The sequence below is a fragment of the Zalophus californianus genome, chromosome 3, assembly GCF_009762305.2.
Source record: "Zalophus californianus isolate mZalCal1 chromosome 3, mZalCal1.pri.v2, whole genome shotgun sequence".
NCBI lineage: Eukaryota > Metazoa > Chordata > Mammalia > Carnivora > Otariidae > Zalophus > Zalophus californianus.
The window spans coordinates 114686184-114705219 of record NC_045597.1 but is presented as its reverse complement, the minus strand read 5'-3'; the positions used below and the strand labels follow the sequence as shown (position 1 = coordinate 114705219).

The 19036-nt window shown below is 36.2% G+C and overlaps 1 protein-coding gene across 1 annotated transcript in view; it reads right to left on the bottom strand.

Annotated features, from left to right (window-relative positions):
• The window catches only part of MBD5 (methyl-CpG binding domain protein 5), a 167951-nt gene that overhangs the window by 31308 nt on the left and 117607 nt on the right, over nt 1–19036 (bottom strand). Inside the window, exons 7-9 of the mRNA XM_027588361.2 lie at nt 15078–17213; nt 1867–2892; nt 18–229 (exon numbers count right to left, since the gene is read on the bottom strand). Of these exons, the coding sequence (XP_027444162.1) occupies nt 18–229; nt 1867–2892; nt 15078–17213 (3374 nt within the window). The remainder of the gene's footprint in view (nt 1–17; nt 230–1866; nt 2893–15077; nt 17214–19036) is intronic.

The window sequence follows — 19036 nt, the reverse complement described above, 5'->3', positions numbered from 1 at the left end:
CCAGGGAAGGAGAGTACCTGAAAGTTCTGAAACAGACAAGCCATGGGGTTACTGTTAGCCGCGCAAGGAATTGTGGGCTGTCCTTGAAAGGCCTGCAGGTTCTGGTACCCCTGAAGAAGTTGCTGTTGCTGCTGCTGATTTGGAGGAAACATCTGATTGTTGTTTAACAGCGACTGCAGATGAGTCAGTTGATGGTTATTCAAAGTATTGTTTATTGAGGACATGTCACCTATAGTTTGAAAGACATAAAATGTAAGTCAATGTGACTCATTGTAGATCCTATGCCTATCTTTGCACCTGAGGATTCCTGCAACAAAAACTGAAAACTAGACCTGACGTGGTCATTCTTTTCTCTTTTTCTCCTCAAGGTCTTCCTAAGTGGTAAATAAAGAGGAGTTTTATTACTTAATTTTATCTCTCATAATCAGTTTTTTTGATTTTATATCCTGGAGACACTACTTAGTCTTTGCTCTAACCATTAGCCAATCCCTATGTATTGAGCTTTAGTGTTATACAATTCCTTGAAATTATTTTTTCTAGAGCACTTGAAACTAAAGGTTGAAATTAGTCCTAAAATGTTTTAGTAATCATAAGTCTTTGAGCAAATTATTAAAATGAATGGGCCTGAATAGGCCTTATTTATAAAATTTAGTTCTCAAGCCACAGTCATCAATAAATACCACCAAATAAAATCAGATTTGGCCTAGAAATACATATTTTGTTTTTAGGTAAAAGGTTGGTCACCTAAAATTAAAATTGTAATGAAAGCTAACAATACAAAGAATTCATTGTAATCATTAAAATAAATGTTATACAATCAGACGGGATTAGTTAATGACTACGTTTATATTCAGAACTCACGTTGAACTTGTTTGGAAATTACAGTGAAATGATCTTGAAGACAATGTCATTGAAATTGTCTTATAACTTGAAATATGTAAATCTGTAATGCTTTTTAAATTATTTAACTGTTGATTTCAGTGCCAAATCGAGCTTATAAACTATAGCAACTAGTAAACCATGAAGTTAATAAACTGTATTATAAAGGTGTCCATAAACTCAAGAAATATATTATTATTAATTTTTATGTACTGAAGATGCGCTTGTGGCAATATCAGGTATATTTGCTTGTTTCCAGACTTTATGGACACCATCTCTGTACTTAATATTATAGTTGCCTGCATGAGTCAGTTGGACATACTTGACATTATTTTCTAACCTTTTGGTGACAGAATACTCCACATGAAGGATTTTGCTTTTAAGCTACAAAGTTCTAAAGAATTATACTGTCTGAGGCAATCTAACCGCAGCTATTGAGACTGTGTGTTTCCTTGAACTTGGGCAATGTTTATCTTTGAATGTTTTCATGCCTTGTTTCTTATTTTGCTGGATAAGCATTTCGTTTTGTTTATTTAGGGATCACCTGGACAAAACACTTCCTCAAGCTGTTTCCATCCACAGTGCAGCTGCTCATACCAACCCTGTGATGCCACACCAACTAAAATTCAAATAAAAGTCATTTTTAAGATGGGCCTGTGCTTTATTGTTTGAAAAATAAGACTCTACTTGGCTTAAGAGAATGATAGGTCGGTTAGGTTTAAGTGGCATCAGAATTGGAAGATCAGAGAAAGCAGATTAAGGTGATATTTAGTACTGCTAGAGTAGGGGAAAAGGAAAAAGGTCATTTTTGTGTTTGTATAACTATGGATGTGTGGGGGTGTTATTATATTTAGTTCCTTAAGCAAGCTGTGACATACCAAAAACATTTTTAAAAAATAGTGTGACAAAATGGAGTTTTTAAAGGAGGAGAAAATAGAATTAGAAAAACGTTTCTTTTGTAAAAATTTGTGAAACAATTTAACTTACCAAGCAGACCTGTCCCCAGTAGAGGGTTAAGTAGCTGTGGCACCACAGAGTTACTGTTGAGTTTAGCGGGACCAGGTGTACTCCCAGCATTATTAGATACATTCAGCAATGTTTCTGCCATTGACACCACTGCTGTCCCACCAAGTGTTGAGACAGTCAGTGCTGCCACTGCTGATGATGCAGTGGTTGTGGTAGTGGTTGCCTGGGAGGAAGTTGCTATGGAAACCTCTGGATGATTAGCGGTGTTGGCCGATGCTGAGTTCAGGACACCTCCCAACAGCTGGGGATTCAAGGCCATTAATCCTGAGGCCCCAGTGACAGCTGGGAGGAACAGGGGGTTAAAAGTAGTGTCACTGCCTGCAAAGCTTGGTAAAGGGTTCCCCAGGGGGCTGGCTAAAAGGGTCTCAGCACGACTGCTGTCGGACTGATTGCTTGGCAAGCGGTCTGGTGGGGCTGTCATCTGTGTTAATGAAGGTAAAGGGGTATTTTGCTGTTGCAAGAGATCTGAGATGGTCAGATTGAAAGATGGCAGGGGAAGCATGGCAGCTGCTTGGGCTTGGTTCTGAAGCAGGGCCGCTAAGAGCTGAAAGTGAACGGGCTGCAATACCTGCCCATCCATGTCACCAGAGAGGAAAGCTAAAGCAGCGTTTACATTCGGGTTGAGAAAACCTAAAGGGTGGAGGTTGATCTCAGACTTGCCTTCTCCTGCTGAAGGCTGGAGGATATTTAATAGATTCTGGCTTAGGAGATGCTGTTGATTCACTGGCAAAGAGATAGGTAGAGGACTGAGGAGGCTGGGGTTCAAGGGGTGTGGAAGATGGTTGTTTGAAGTGCTGTTGGATGGAAAATGAAGTGCGTGCTCCTGGCCAACATAAGGAAAGTCACTCCCAATAGGCAGCTGACTTTGCAGTGGGTTTCCAGCTGCGGTGGTAACTATGACACCATCTTGAAGAACAGATGTTGTCTTGGTGATGGCAGGGTGGTTGGTGCCGGCTATGGCTATGGAGGATGACGATCCTGAACCGCCTGGAATGAAGAAGGAAAAAAACCAAACCACTTATTAATTGTGGGTGTTAAGGAAGACGACCCCATAAAAATACATTAAGATACATTTCAATTAACTCCTGACATGTCATCTTTGAGGATTTACATCAGGTTAATTGTAATCAGAGATGAGTCGGAATCTGTTAAAAAAACTTAAGTCTAACGTTATACTTCCTAATCGGCTTGGAAAATATGTATATTGGAGAAGTTTAGAAATATTAAAAAAATACAAAGAAATAGCTGTTTCTAGCTAACAAATAGCTTGTTCTTCACAAGCTGGACAAAGTGAGGATAGGGGAATCTGTGTTGTAGTTCAATCAATTGGCTAGATAAAGGTAACAAGGCTTTATTTTTCAAAATATATTTTTAATTTAAGAAAATGTTTTTGATCTTGATTTATAATATTACCATTTGCTTTTAGTGAAAAAAAATAACTGGAATATGCATGAGAGTACAAAACAGAAAATAAAAAATACCTATGGAGATAACTATTACTATGTTAGTGCGTAGTTCCTCAAGCTTTTCCCACCTGTATGTTTATACACATGCAGACATATATACACATATTACACATTTTAACAAAAATGGAATCATGTTGTTTTGTAACTTTTTTCCTTTATCAATATGTTTTGAATATCTTTCCATGTTAACTTGTGTTAACTTCAGAGCCATTTTACTACTATCATGTATCAATATACCAAAATTTAATCAATCCACAGTTGTGGATATTTGATTGTTTATAATCAAATTACAATTACTATTGTAAGCAACACTATGATAACTCATCTTTGCCAATATGCTCAATTATTTTCTAAGGATAAATTCTTAAAAAATGGAATTCCAGAGATAAAAGGGTTTATATGTTTTTAGAGCTTTGGATACATATTGTCAAACTGCCCTAGGTGAAGCTCATCAATCCACATTCCATTTACGTTTTTATAAACAGTGTATAGCAGTGCTCATTTCTCACCAACACAGTATTTTATCATTATTTCTTAATCTTTGTCACTCTGATAGCATAAAGATTCTCTGTACTTAGGATTCCTTAAATCAGACCAAATGCTACCATCCAAATAGCATTCTTAATCTTGAAAGTCTTACGCTAGAGATGAAAACTCAAGGAACTTAACATTTAAAAAACATAAACTTTCAGTTGCTTAGGATTATAATCGTTTTAGCTGTTCTCAATCCAAGCTGCACAATAGAATTACTACCTGGAGAACTTTAAACAAACAAACAAATAAACAAAAACCATGCCTGGGCCCTATCCCAGACCAGTTGAAAACTCATCTCCTGGGGTACAGCCTGAGCAGTAGTATTCTTTGAAATCACCCCTGGTGATCCAGATGCACAAGGGATGGAGTGGGAGAATCACATTCTGGTGAAAAGGAACCTACAATCATTTTTTTTTTTATAAAAGCTCTTTCCCTAAAGAGATGCATTATGTAATATATGTATTCAGCAAATACTGTTACAGGCTTATGCATTTAATTTTATATTAAACACGTATATGATATAATGAACAACATCAGTGTCATTGAAACTCTAAAGTAATTCAAACACTGTACTGCTGTGCTATGCCCTAAGAAACTTTATATTTGACCATGTTATCATTGAGACCTGTCCAAATACAAATATACAGAAATGTTTCCATAGTCGTCGTAGTACCACAAATATAATTTTATATTTCTCTTGTTTTCTTCTAACAGAATAACACCAGAATTTTTCTGTTTTGATATACAGACATTTGCATTAATCTTTTTAACCTTGTAGCATATGGATTGATCATACTTATTGAACCATTCTGATAAAGTTTGGCATTTATATTTTCATGTTTTCATCGTTATATATAACACAGGGATGAACATCTTCCTGCATATGATACTTTGCTACCTTTGAATTTTTCCTCAGGAAAAACTGGTATGATTGGCATGATTGTTGTGAGAATCAAAGATAGGTAAGTGAAAGGCTTGTAATGTGTAAAAGTCTATACAAATAAAAAAGCTATCATTGTCAGCATTATTATTTACATTAGTAGTTGTAGTTAGTAGTGGTGATGTAGTAATAGTGTAAGTAGTAAGTATGTATATGCAACACACCTTCCAGAATATCTCTATATTGCACGACTTTGCAATTTTTCCCAGCCACCATGTCTGTTTTTATAAGTTCTCAGTGTTTCATTTAAAGAATGAGATTAAAAAAAACAACCTGTTTAAATATATATAAGTATTAATAAAATATTATCATGAAACAATGACTATGTTCACAAAGAGTAGAGTAAGAACATTTCGAAAGCTGAAGTAGGCATATGGTGTACAATTCTTTAAATGTGAATTCACATTTGTAATAAAACAATCAACACCTTCAACATTTCATTGCTTCTGAAAGCTTGCTGCTATTTCCATAAATAGGCACTATGCTTTATTTGCATTTGGAAACCATCTTTTTAAACAAGCTAATAACAACTCTTATTTACTGGCGTTTTTTTCCTATCTGTTAACCAACAGTGACATATTTAAATGTACAGATCACCATTCCTCTAACCACAGTCAGAGCACAAATTTTCAAAATACTCTAGCAAGGCTTCATAGATGTAGGGTTTCCTTAGAGGTCTCTATTATTAATATTTTTGTCTTTTTTTGTCAGACAGAAGCATCCATATTTAGGATGCAAGAAAGTAGACATTTGGGGACATTATTCTAAAAGCTCTCCATCTAAATATTCGTGAGGAATGACAATAAAGAAATATGGTTACTCTGTGTGTATTTTCGTATTACAAACAAGAAGGTGGTGAACACCACAAGCTTCTTAAGGATAATATGTAAATCAAGGCCTGTTTTTTATTTTCTCTAATTTTCAACAACAAACACGAATGCTCTGCTGAACAAAAGGATAGAAATGGTGATACAAAACAACAACAACAAAAACAGCACGCTGCCCTTTTCTTGTAGGAAGTCAGAGTTTAGGAAAAGTGATAAACGCACAAATCTCCCTGTCTTCCTTTTTCCTCTCTCAAATACACACCTTTTGAGAGCTTATATGAATCAGGAAATTTTAAAGCTCTGTTCATATAGCTAGTGTAACTACAATGCAATATGCTAAGAGATTTAACAGGTATATAACTGGAGGTGTTAAAGTAAACTAAACAAGTGGTAACATTTGATCCGGGATTTGAGAGTAGAAAAGGAGATACAAAGGGCTTCCCAGTAGAAATAAGGTCATTAGAAAAAAAGACAAGGCGATAATAAAGTGCATGGAGGTTTTTATCCTGAAAACAAAGAAATGTGACTGAAAATATTGTAGGTTGCCTTTCCACACACCCCTACCTTCCCACCATGGTTAAACCTGCTGCCTTAAACAAGAAGCACAAAAATTTAAAATCATCTTTCTAAACCATTAAAGAGGCAAGGCTCACTTCTTATTTCCAAGACCTAACGTGGTCTCTAACGCGCAGTTGGCATTCCAAAAATGTTGGTTGAATAAATCTATTAAGATCGTAAAACCTGCATTCAACTTCTAGAAATCAGAGCTTTGATGCTGTGTGTGTGTGGCATATATGTATGGGACGTAAGGAAGAGCATGCCACCCATTTGTGGAGAAAGTGAAAACTGATTCTCCAGTATTTGTCCAAAGCCAGGAGATAAGGGACAGGAAAGGAGATGCTTAGAGGAGGACTAGTTACTTTAGACTCTAGTGTGTTCCAGAGAGTTAAAATCCCCTTACACAGGAAAAGGTCCATCCCCAAGTACTCTGAGTTCTTCAAGTCACTCAGTAATGCTTGGGGTCATCCAAAGAGGACCTTGAATTTTTATATCTGAAGCAAATTGGAGCTTGCTTATTTCTGAACCACTTAATATTGAATAGGCACTCTCTGGCAAAACTACTTCATAGTTCTGCATAAAAACCATATGGTCTCTTGAAGCTTGTGGGGAAAAATGTTTGCTTAAAGCTAAATTTTTTTTTTTTTCCAGCCAAGATGTTTCGTGCTTAAACTAATGAAAGGGACAGTTGCTAAGTGTTTTTTTTTTTGTCTTTTTAAGCAAACTATTCACTAAACATTTAGTAGTTAAACAACTAAAAGGCAGCTGGAGCCTGGAACAAGTTAGTAAGCTGGAGAAGTCCTTTAATTGGAAAAAAAATGATTATTTTACACCAGCCAGCAGCAACATGAACTGGCATAATTTCTCTTTCTCATTGTCTCTGTTGCTTTTAATGAAGTAAGAGATAAGACTTGAAAGCCATCCAAATAAACTTTCGGTGTGAGATCACGTGCCTAGACACCCAATCAGAGATTGAGATAAACCAGGACAATCAGGAAATGACAGTGGTAGCTTGCCCAGTGGCATAGATTTCTAGATATAAAGAGTACTCTTTGTCCACACATGTAATTTATGATGTGTGTGAGTGTCTATGTGTCCGTACATACCGAAATAGCACCAGTAAATTTTTTTTTAGGATTTTTAAAGGATATTTTCCTACGATTACTAGTTTCATTAAGATTTTTTTCTGCCTCATTTAAAAAAAATTTGTTTTTTAAGACAAAGGTAATATCTACCCCTTTAGATTTATTTCTCTTCTTTGTCACTGATATTCTTTAAGAAAAGTAATTGTTCATATTATGCTAAACTCTTCTATGGTTGGTTCTTAAGTGTTAATATTGTTGTACACATCTTTGTATGTGCACATAGATGACAAATGGACAAATAAGGTGTTTTAAAAATGTCATTATACCAGTTTGATCTATATTTCCAATTTAGAATAAATATTACTTTATGTTAGAAAACTTTTTCTAAGTGAATAGGCCCAAATTCCAAGTTAATATGCCCAAATACTGATTTTTATCCATAAAAAATTCAAGAACTAAGAAACGAGTCATATAAAAGATATGCCTTCACCATCTGACCTTTATCATTTGCTTTTGACAGTTGTACTTTAAATGCAAACAAGGTCAATGGTAATCCTTAATAAAAATGAATACTTGTAGAAGCAAGAGAAAACATCATGACCTAGTGAGTCTAATAAATATAATTCACTTTTCAATCCCATGGAAATAGTAAAATTTTCTCTATATTTAAAGGATTGATTTTAAAAAAGTAAAAAGAAAGATAACTTGTATGAGAAGTCTAGATCTTCCAAAAAGACATTATTTTAATGGCATGGTATATGTATTTACAAAAATACATCAATTTCTATCCTTATGCTTTGGATCCTGATGTAAATTCCTAGCATTCCTTCACCAGAAGTAGGCAGGAAGACCTAGGGACTGGTCGCTATTTGTTCCCTAAAAGGAAGGAGGGAGGGATCCCAAACCAAAGCACTCAGAGAAGGGGAAGAGGGGGAGGGGATTGATGGAAATGTTCTCTACTCTTAACAGGATGAAGCTGCTGGGAAGGTGGAAAACCAGTGGAAGGGATGCAGCTTGAATATTGGAATATGTTTGAGTCATCATCAACATCAGTCTTGTGGTGGTAATGGAGTCAGACAAAAAAAAAAGAGATGTGAATTTTTTTTTTTTTGCTACTGATCATGTCTGTTTCCTTTCTTAACACATAGAATCACTCTGAAAACTGTTAAACTGTTACAATAAGTGCAAAAATGCTTGAGATTTTTCCATTGTTTACTCAAGTATCAAGGTTTTGGGTTTTCTTGCAAATGCATTCTATCACATTTTAAAAAATATTGTGAGGAAACAAATATTGAGAAATTAGGTTAAATCCCTTGCTTGGTGGGATTTCTGCTCCTTGAATATGGGGGTAGAGTCAGTTAAAATGCTTCAATATTCCATTCAGAACTTCTATCTCATTTTGTTTCATGAGCAGAGCAAACTGAATTTCTGAGTTATAAATACAGTTAAATTTGTATTCTTCCATTATATACTACTTTACCTATAGTGCTAAAATAGTGCTTAGCACATACTAGGTGCTCAATAAATATTTGCTGAGTTAATTACCTCAGGAATATTCTAAGACAGTTTAGGTCTATCTGGGGCTGCAAAACCAATTTAGTATGCCCCATTATATTTTGATAAATGAAATAAAAAAATAAAAGAATACATTGTATAACTAGGGTATTATTTTGTGCAAACTGTTATATATGAGTGCTGGGTCATGTTCCATTAGTGGGTGATAAAACCATTTCAGTGGGTCATGACTGTCTTAGAGAAAAAGAATAAGATAGGATAAGACAGAATGGGATCAAAAAGCTCAGAGTATATCACATATGGTAAGAGTTTTTTTAAAGAGACTTTTGTTATACATTAAAAACATATCTCTAGTGGATTATAGTGCAACTTAATTTCTCACTGTAGGAAGATGTACAAAAAGGTTGAAAAACACTGCTTTAGAACCAGGCCTCTGAGTTGCTCAACTTTGTGGGGAATGGTCTATGGAGTTGTGCTCCAGGAAGCATGTTTATCAGGCTATCTAGTGTGAGAGGTGTCCCTGTGGAGTTGCAGCACAAGAGTCCTGCTCTAGGGTCTCTATGATAAATATGTGCCCTTATACCTGTACCCATGGGTCTTGGACAGATACTCTGAAATTTCCTGGAGCAGCTCTCTCCCAGGAGTATCTCAGCAACTCCTTCAGACTTCTGTGTTTAGTTCCATTTTTAATCCGTAAGAAGGTGAGTTGTTACTTTGAATTTTTAAGAAGTATAAATCTTACAAAATAATTTTTACTCTATGCTTGATTGGCATTAATGTTGTTTTGATATGAGTTCCTATAAAGGAAGAATTCTATGATTTATCTAGTACTATATGCATGTGGAAATTAAATCTCTTTTGATGATGCCATAGAAATATTTTTAAGCATAATTTTAATGAGTCAAATTCTTGTGGAGTTAACATTTACTGCCTAGAATTTGGGTACTTTTAAAGCTGCGTCAATGTTTTCAGACCACTTGATTTTAGTAAATAGTAGCTTAGGCATGTCCTAGAGAACTCAAGGATTTCTAGTGACTTCATAAGTGAGTTCAGTGTATTGCAATGGAATAAAATTCTCCCAATTTGCACACTGGGACAATTTATTTTTTGAAAGGTACAAAATAGATCATTGAATCAGCAAACATATCACACCACTCTGAGTTCTGTTTTCACCTTTGATTATACAGACTCAATGTCTAAAGTCAAACATATTTTAACTCCTTCTTTTGTACACAAGGAAACATTAAACCTGGAATATGTAAACAAAACAAGTGGTGTTACCCTGATAATCAGAAACCTTCTTAAACAGCAAGACATTGTTGTAAAAATATCTTACAGCAAAGAAGAAATGGCTCATTTTGCAAAAACTTAACTGAAAGAACAGACATAGATTTTTATCACACAATCAAGAATTTAATAGAGTTTTGGTATTTGGTTAAGAAACAGAGCAGAAGGCAACTTTGAACCTAGAAGCCTTGTGCATCAGATGAGGGATAAAATCTAAGCATTTAAAAAATTTGGGTGGAAATACTTTTAATAGCAACTATTATTAATTCAGTCACAACCTTAAAAGAGCCTTTGCCTTCTTCCCTCTACATTAGTCTCTATAAGACTAGAAAATTATTTCTACACAAACTTCCTGTATCCTGAGACGGCTAACTTATATAGTACAATCCATCCTTGAGCATTTTTATCCCATAATCTTTTTGCACCTGTAACTTCAAACGTAGGGAATGACAATGTCCCTTTATTTATTTATTTTTTTACTGGCATGTTCTGAGAATAAATAAATACATAGAATAAAAAACCAAGCTCATTACTTTGCAGTCTTTTACCCAAGGTGTTCTTTTGTGGTCTCTATTTCATTTTCTTATACCTACCATATCAATGGCTGTACTGAGTTTCAATCAAATGTATTTTGTGCTGAAAGAAAAACACTTTCTTTTCCAGAGTTTTTAAAAAATATGTATAAATATCCATGAACATACATTTACTCATAGGTTTATTTATATTCTTGTTAGTCAATGTATCTCTTTAAGAGTTAAGGCAAATCAATGTTTGAATTATTTTCTCTTCTGGTACAAACTCATACTCTGCCTCTTCAGAGGATTCTATTTTCATGTGTTTAGAAGAGTTGATTAAATATTTTTTTATTAGAAAAAATAAGAGAATATAAAAGGGCTTTTAAAGTGAAAAAGTTGTATTTCATGATTATCACAATAGAGAAGGTTAAGGTTCAGTTATTAAATTGGTGAGCAGAGTAGTCTAAATCTTTTTTCTTCTTTGAAAATTGTGAAAAACCCCAGGCCACATGGACACTGACAAGACTAGGTCCTCTGCAGAGGCCGAGGTTCCTGGCATGTGTGGTTTTGTTCTCTGGCCAGCAGGCAGGAGGCATGGGCCTGATAAAATTTGCCAGGCAAGGGTACTTGCTTTTGGATTCCTCCCTAAATCAAACACCACAGGACACGTGCTGGAACCACTTAAATGCTGAAACTTGGCTCTCTTCATAAAGGGAAAGTTGCTTTAAACGTACACTACTGATGGATTTCAGAACATACCTGCATTCAGCAGTTTGAATGTTTGGACTGAGAATCAGGAACTTTGGGGTTTGGTTGCCAGATCCACCAGAGCTTTGCTTTACAACTTGAGGAATGTCAGCAAGTATCCTACTGATCATTTTCTAAATCTGTTACATGGAAATATTAAACTTTACTTGTAATTTGATATCCAAAAAGTTAATAGAAACCTGTAAAAGTTACAAGCAAAGTGCTCAGAGAGCTTTCATGGGAAGGCAATTTCAAAACACCAAATAGAATTAATAAAGTCTTGTATAGTCTTAAAATTTAGAAATATTTTCTAAGCATTTTCTATCTTTTATCTGATTTTTTTTTTTACTACCTCTGCCTCCAATTCCCATATTTGAGATGTGATACATTTTAGAATTCACATATAGGCCTAAAAAAAAAATCAGTATTTGGGTTGTTTATAATAGAAAAAAATTGTAAAATAAGTGTCTGAAAACAAATTACCAATCAAATTAAGTGTTCTCAGAGCAAGTGATTTCTTCTCTTAATCGAGGTCTTACTCTAACATTTTTGAGTTGCTTAGGAGAGTGGAAAAGGCACTGGATTGAGCAGGTCACTTGAGTTCTGTCCAGGCTCCGTTACCATAGAGAAGAGTAGGACCATGTTCCTGTGGGGCTCTTTCTGCCCCCGCTCTGTGTTATCATGCTCAGAAGGGCAGAACTCATATCTGCATAGTTGCCTCCTTCAAAGATCTACTGACAGGTCACTCATTGGGAAACACATTCTTATCTGATTAAGTGAGGTGATACAAATTCATTAAAATAAAGGTCACCAAATGGGATTCACAAACGAGGGGTAGTTCTCTTGATAAGTTTGGACATCTCATCTGTGTTGACATAAATACCCTAATCATTATATACTATGATATCAGAGTCCAGAGAGAAGGCAAAAATAACTGACTTTTGTCTAAAAGTGCATCAAAAGTTTACAAATGTGGCTTTTAACAGGCACTGATGTGCTTTAATTCATGACCTGTTGGGCATTTTTAAAGATTTTGCAAGTGAAAACAGCATTTTTGACTACTAAATGTTTTAGATGAAGAACTTGTACAGCTGGGAAGAAAATGGATTTTAGGATCAGATGAACCTGAGTTCAAATCTTAATTCAGTTATGCATCATCTCGGACAGTTATTTAAGTTCTTTGATGCTCAGTTACTCATCTCTAAAATGGGGGCAATAATACCTCGTACTTTGGGAAACTACACAAATTAGAATATAGGGAAATCATCTGGCACATAATAAGTATTCGATAGCTACAAGCAACATTTTAAGAGTAAAATGCATTTTTCTTCTGATGTCTTACTGGTATGCTAGGAATACCTAGCTGAACTTACAGGGATAGCTGTGATTGTCATCTGCTGGCTCACTCTGCATGCCTAGCCTTGGTACTTATCTGATGGATGAATAAATGTCAGTGTAAATAAATATTTAGGCTGAGCAATTATAATGACAGTACATTCAGTTGACACAGTTTACTGTGTATCAAAAAGAAACATGGCATTAGAGACTTCTTCAATATTCAACTCATCAAAAGAGATACATTAATTAGTAAATCTACCCATTTTCACAACCCGCTGCACATCAGATTTGTGTACATTAATTAGAATTTAATTTTATTAGGTTTAATATTTTAAAAATTCTTACTGACCTAGATTTTCATCAAGTATATGCTTTCTGTTAGCTTACACATGATTGGTCACATCCATATCATTACTAGACATTTATTCTTGTCCCATTTAGCGCTTTCTATGCTAACACTTTTCTCATTTAACAAATTTTTCAACCTGTGTGTTTGACACTCCCAGCACTGTCAATCCAGATCTGACGCTTTACAGAGGTTCATAGAACAAGAAAATACATGTCCAAGACTATATAAAATAAGTCTATAAACTTAACATTCAGAAGAAACAAAAATATAAATAAGTGTTGGTCTTTTCCATTATGGATGAACTGAAATACATCATTAATAAAACATATACACTTTGCAATATGAACTCAGACCTGAAACAAAGTAAGTTGAGGTAAGGGGTATTAATTATGTAAAGATATATATAATACAAGGAGACTAACAATGTCTCATCCAAATGACTGAAGGCATGCTTAATAAATATGGCATATCTTAAAATAGTTACGGATTTTATGTGGCTTTAATCTGCTAAAAGCATAAGATTAAATTTCACTCGTGTGGAATTATTTAAAAAGGAATATGAGTCATTGAAAAGTTGGAAGCCCCTTTGGAAGAAGGATCCTGTTAAACACATACAAAATAGTTTCATGAGATTCTTTAGACTAAGAATATCAAGAAGGCACTAATCGTTTCGATTATCTTCTCCATCGTATATTCTTTTTCACACAAGAGGGTCAATGAGTAGTTCTTCATTAAACACTGACATCCAGACATAGAACATAACACAAGTTGCGGAGGAGGGCAGGTGTAAGTAGTGACACCAGGAAGGAAAACACTGGATTTTACTATCAGCAACACAGACATGTAGGTTCTAATGCTTCTGCAGCCTGATGGTATATTACAGTCTACACATATCTACACAGTAGCTTATTAGTAAAAGCCCAGCAGTTTTCTCATCTCCAGTAGCAATCTGGTCTGCAGAGCCCGCCGTTTTCGTATCTGAGTAATACTGTCTCTACAATTACCTTTTGTTTCCTCCCTGTCATTTCCTACAAACCTCTCAAATCATTAGTGCTGGGTTCTGGGTATTCGTTCTAGTATTTTCATGGTCAGATTATCTGATGTCTCAATGAATTTACCTCTTTAGTGCTTCTTTCCTGATTTTTATAACAATTTCTGATGATTCTATTGCACAAAACACAGTTCTTTCTAATGTGTCTACTTTTAAATAAATTTGTCTCCTTCATTATAGTGGACGAAGAGATATAATTAAATTTGGGTTCAAAACCTTAATGTCAATGGTAAAAATAATGGTTAACTTCTACAAGAAAATTGTAAAACAATTCCAAGATCAAAAATTCTGGAAATCAGGTTTTCAAGCCTTTTTTTATTAGAAAACTTAAATTATTACCTTTTTTTAAAAGGGAGGAGCCAATATCCATTTTTGAATTTTCTCAAACAAATAATAATAAAGGATAGCAAACTCAGATAAGAGAACACATTAGAAGGTAGCTTTCTACTTCATACAACTTCTAGTTACCTTTCCTATCCATTCACCTATTTCTGGTCAGCAGCAAGAACAAAAAAAAAATCCATTTATTTTTTTCCTTTTTGGGTTTTCCAAGATGAGCGTCATTTACCTGAATACAAACAAAAGCTAGGGGAAACGGCTTTTATGTTGGCATAGACCAAGTAAGTACATGTCTCACGAACCGGGAAACCCTGCCTTCTATGGCTTCTTTTGCAGTTTAGAGTCCAATGGTTATATAACCAATTGAAAGTCAAACAAAATTCAAAATGACACAGATTGACAACAAATAACGGAAACACACGGAATCCCCTTGGTTGTTGTTTTTTTCTAATAGACAAATCCCTAGCATTCTGTAAATAAAGTTATAAATACTAAAGAAATGATGACAATTTCACAACAGGGAAAGGATCATTTCTTATCATAATAAATATTTTGGTACAAATTTTAAAAAACGTAGAAAAGTTTAGTACCTTGGGGTACTTTTCTCTAGTAAAACCATACCTGCTTCAGAACTTGTTTGATTATAGCTGCTAACAATGCTGTTTGGTATCACTGGAGTGGAGGACGTTGAGATTCTTGACTGAGGTGGATTGGGATGTAATGAATTTCCTAAAGCCACGCCCGACTGACTGAGCATCCCACAGTTCCCGCTAGCCTGAATCTGATTTATTAAACCTGCAAGATGGTGGTTTGGGACTGGACTGTTACTGTGGACAAAGTTAGTGTTTGCATTGTGGCAGTGCACGGCTTCCCCTCTCAAAGGTATGTTCTGTGTCAGTGAATTCTGAAGAGCACTGGAGTTCATATTGGGCTCTGTAAAATGCAGCTGGTTAGCAGAGCAAGGCAAAGCAGTATTTGAGCCCCCACAACCCGGGGTACTATTGCTACTCAAGTGAGAGCTTTGACAACTCATAGACTGTAGTAACTGAGACATTGAACTGATGGGAAAGGAACCCTGACCCTGCTTTCTCAGCAAGTCGGGTCCAGGCTTAGGAACTGCAGAACTATCCATTTGAGACTGTCTGAGCAAACTCAACACTGTGGTAGGTGGCTGTTTTCTTTTCCGCAATGAGTCTTTTTGCTGAGACATCAGCTTATCTCTTAGTGCTGCTCGACCACTTTGCCCTTCCCCTGTCGGGAGAAGCATGTTGGCAGTAGGAGGGAACATGGTGTTTAAAGTGCTATGTCCTTCAGTGTTGCTACTGCCAGCAACAGCTCCAGAATTGCTACTGCTGCTGCAGTTGTTACCAGCAAGTTTGTTTTGATTTGCTAGCTGTGCTTTGGCTGCTGCTGAGAGTAAACTACTTGCTGGAAAGGAGGCAGCATTGTGCTGGTTCAAGATCTGATTTAAAGGCATTCCCAGCAAACCAGGCTGACTCTTTACAGAACCACTTCCGGCAGATGCAGTAGGAAAAGCTGCACTGCTTGGGGTACTTAGTACATTACTCATTCCAGCAATTAATGGGTTAGGGATATCCTTGTACTGATGATGTCCATCGGACTTGGTAGAAGGGCTTGATGGCATTGATGGCCTTGGGGACCCTATCGTTGACCTTGGTGACCTGGGTGGAACCTTAATACCACTACAAGTGGCCTGGGGTCCTAGAGGTGGCATCATGAAATTTCCGTGATCTGATGATGTGGAAGATGAGCGTGATCTTTGGGGCGATGCCTCAATCCTTCCAATTCCAGTCCCCATCATGTGCACTGGGGATGTCACTGGAGAAGGGGACAGGGAGGTTGAAGCTGAATGCTGAACTCTTTGTATGTGACTCCCATGATTCATATGACCAGGTTTTACGGTTGGCAAAGGGAGATTACTTGGCAAAGGAACAACAGCAGGAGGCATGCTTACATTCATCACAGGTACCTGAGAGTGGACATTTGAATGGAAACTAGTTGGATTAATGATAACAGGGTTCTGATTCACCGGTTTACTAGGAATAGGGTCAAGAATGCCAAGTGGATCTTTCTCGGATGTTAATGGCTTTTTCTGAAGAGCACAAGAAGGTGGAGGAGGGGGAGGTGGGCCTTGGGGTGGTTTGTGGTGGAACATTGCTCGTGGTATTTCCATATTAGTTGAAAAATTACACATTGGTTTTTTCATTACTGGACTCTTTGTAGTCAAGGTTGGGGAAAGAGGTATATTAGTCCTTCCAGCCATTGCACAGGATGACTGTACAGGAGAACCATGTAGCATTACTGAAGGTGGAGAAAGAGGAGTCCTATTCAAATGAATAGGACTAGAATTGGGAGCTCCATGAAAACCAGGATTACTTCTTGTGAAAACATCTGGGCTTCCGAGTGGGTCAGTCCTTGGAGAGATTGAACCATCTCCATATATCTGGGAACCTGATGATGCTGGGCTGGGCAGGCCTCCGTGGCTGCCACGGAATGGAGATTTCTGTCCGTGTTCACTGCTGCCCAATCTCTGCCGGGGGTAGACAGGGTGGAGTTCTTGTTGCTGGCTTCCAGGCAATTCTTGTACATATAGCCTTCCCATGGCATTTGATGATCCAATCATTAACTTGAAAGGATTCTTACATTCAGGCATTACAGAATTTGTAATTCCTTCATGTGACTTATTTCTTACGGATCTTGGAGTTGCTGCCCGTGAAGGTACTACTGGAGTTGCATCTGATGTAAAAGACAAACAAAAATTCTGTTAGTTACTCTCAATTCTTTTGTGTTGGCATGGGGGGAGGGAAGGAAAGGAAGAACTGAGGAAGGGAAGGCATCTGGAAACAGAAGTTTGCAAATAGAAGCTGTGACTCTATGCAATTAAAAAAAAGTTCTATACTCTACAGTAAACTTCGATGGAAAAAATACACATTATTCTCCCTCAGTTGACCAAAGGTTCTCAATAACTGCTCATTATGTTTGTTTACTTCTTAACGGTTGAGGAAGGATGGGGAGCTGAATCAGTATATACTCACATTAGCCATTCTAACAATATTTATAACATGAAAAATCAAGATTGACAGCCTCTACGGAAATGGTGATGTTACTATCTTGTCGGATTTGAATTTTTTAGAAACAGGGTTACGATAGCAAATTATAATCTATATGGCATATTTTCTTATAATTTAAATGCATTGCTATTTTTTAAAAATTTAAATTCAATAAGCCAACATACAGTACATCATTGGTTTTTGGGGTAGTGTTCAATGATTTATTAGTTGTGTGTTGCATTGTTATATTCACCAGAAAATTTGTTACTCTATAAATGTTTCTGTTACCTTACTGAAACTTCCTCAGGACAGCAACGAAAACTCTTCCTTATCTCAACATTCTCACTGGGAGAGCAAAAGAGCCTTAACTCCAGTGAATTAAGTGAATAGGATTTTGATTCTTTTAAAATGGGAGTGATAACAATAGTAAGTGCTGTGATACCACAATCATGCTTAGCTTCATCAAGTCTGTAACAGTATAACATTGCAATCTCTTTGCCCTTGATCAGCCATTATTGTAAAAACAGCCTTAGTCAACCAACTTAGCTAAAAGATTGTGATTCTTTTATTAGGATAGAATTCCTATGCAAAATTTACTCAGAACGCTAAAATCTTCAGTACTGGGTTCCAATTGAGTATTCTCTTTTTACAGCAAGCTTTGCTCCCTCCCTGGCTTTTTGGAATCCCTTCAGTTCTTTTGGAGATCAGACAGAATATAGGCAACAAAAGCAAGCTGGCTCATCATACAGAATTTTCATTCTATCATGTCAGAATTCTAGGTTTAAGTTTTTTAGCCCCTGAGGATGTTTAACAATTTATAAATTTGTGCCTTCCAAAACAGAGATGGCAAATAAAATCAGCTTCATATATGCCAATTCCCATCAACTGGTGGTGGCTGTTTAGAGAGCTACATTGAAAGGATGTTGCACCCTGGCTGGGCTCTGTGAGAAAATGCCAGTGAGTCTGTTACAGGCACAGGTGAGGAAAGTGGTACCATTTATACTATATATTGCCCACTGGCAATATATTAGCAAGTATACTTGGGTTCACTTGCAATCTGAGGTATATTTACTTAAATGGATAATCACATACTTAAGATAAATATACTTCTCCTACCTGCTAGATAGTATACAGGTAAAATTATATCATAACAATTTCTAAGATGGTAGTTCTCAACCTGAGATATACAGAAGTCTAGGTAGGTTGCATTAAAGAAATAAAAGAATGAAGTGAACATATATTTTTCTTGGAAAAGTGGGCTTTCTGTTTCTGGTATGGTAGAGATTATTTGATAAGAGTGGTTTCTGCACATAATATATGAAAAGTTGAGAACCAGTGACACAAGAGAATTGCAGAAGATAAACCTAAATGAACTTATTTTCTTATTAAAGACAGAATTTTAATATTTGGGGCATTGCACCTAGCATCTAGTGAGAGCACAGAACACATAATCATTAGCATTATTACATGATGAACTGTGTCCTTATTAGTAAGAAAACCATGGAGCTG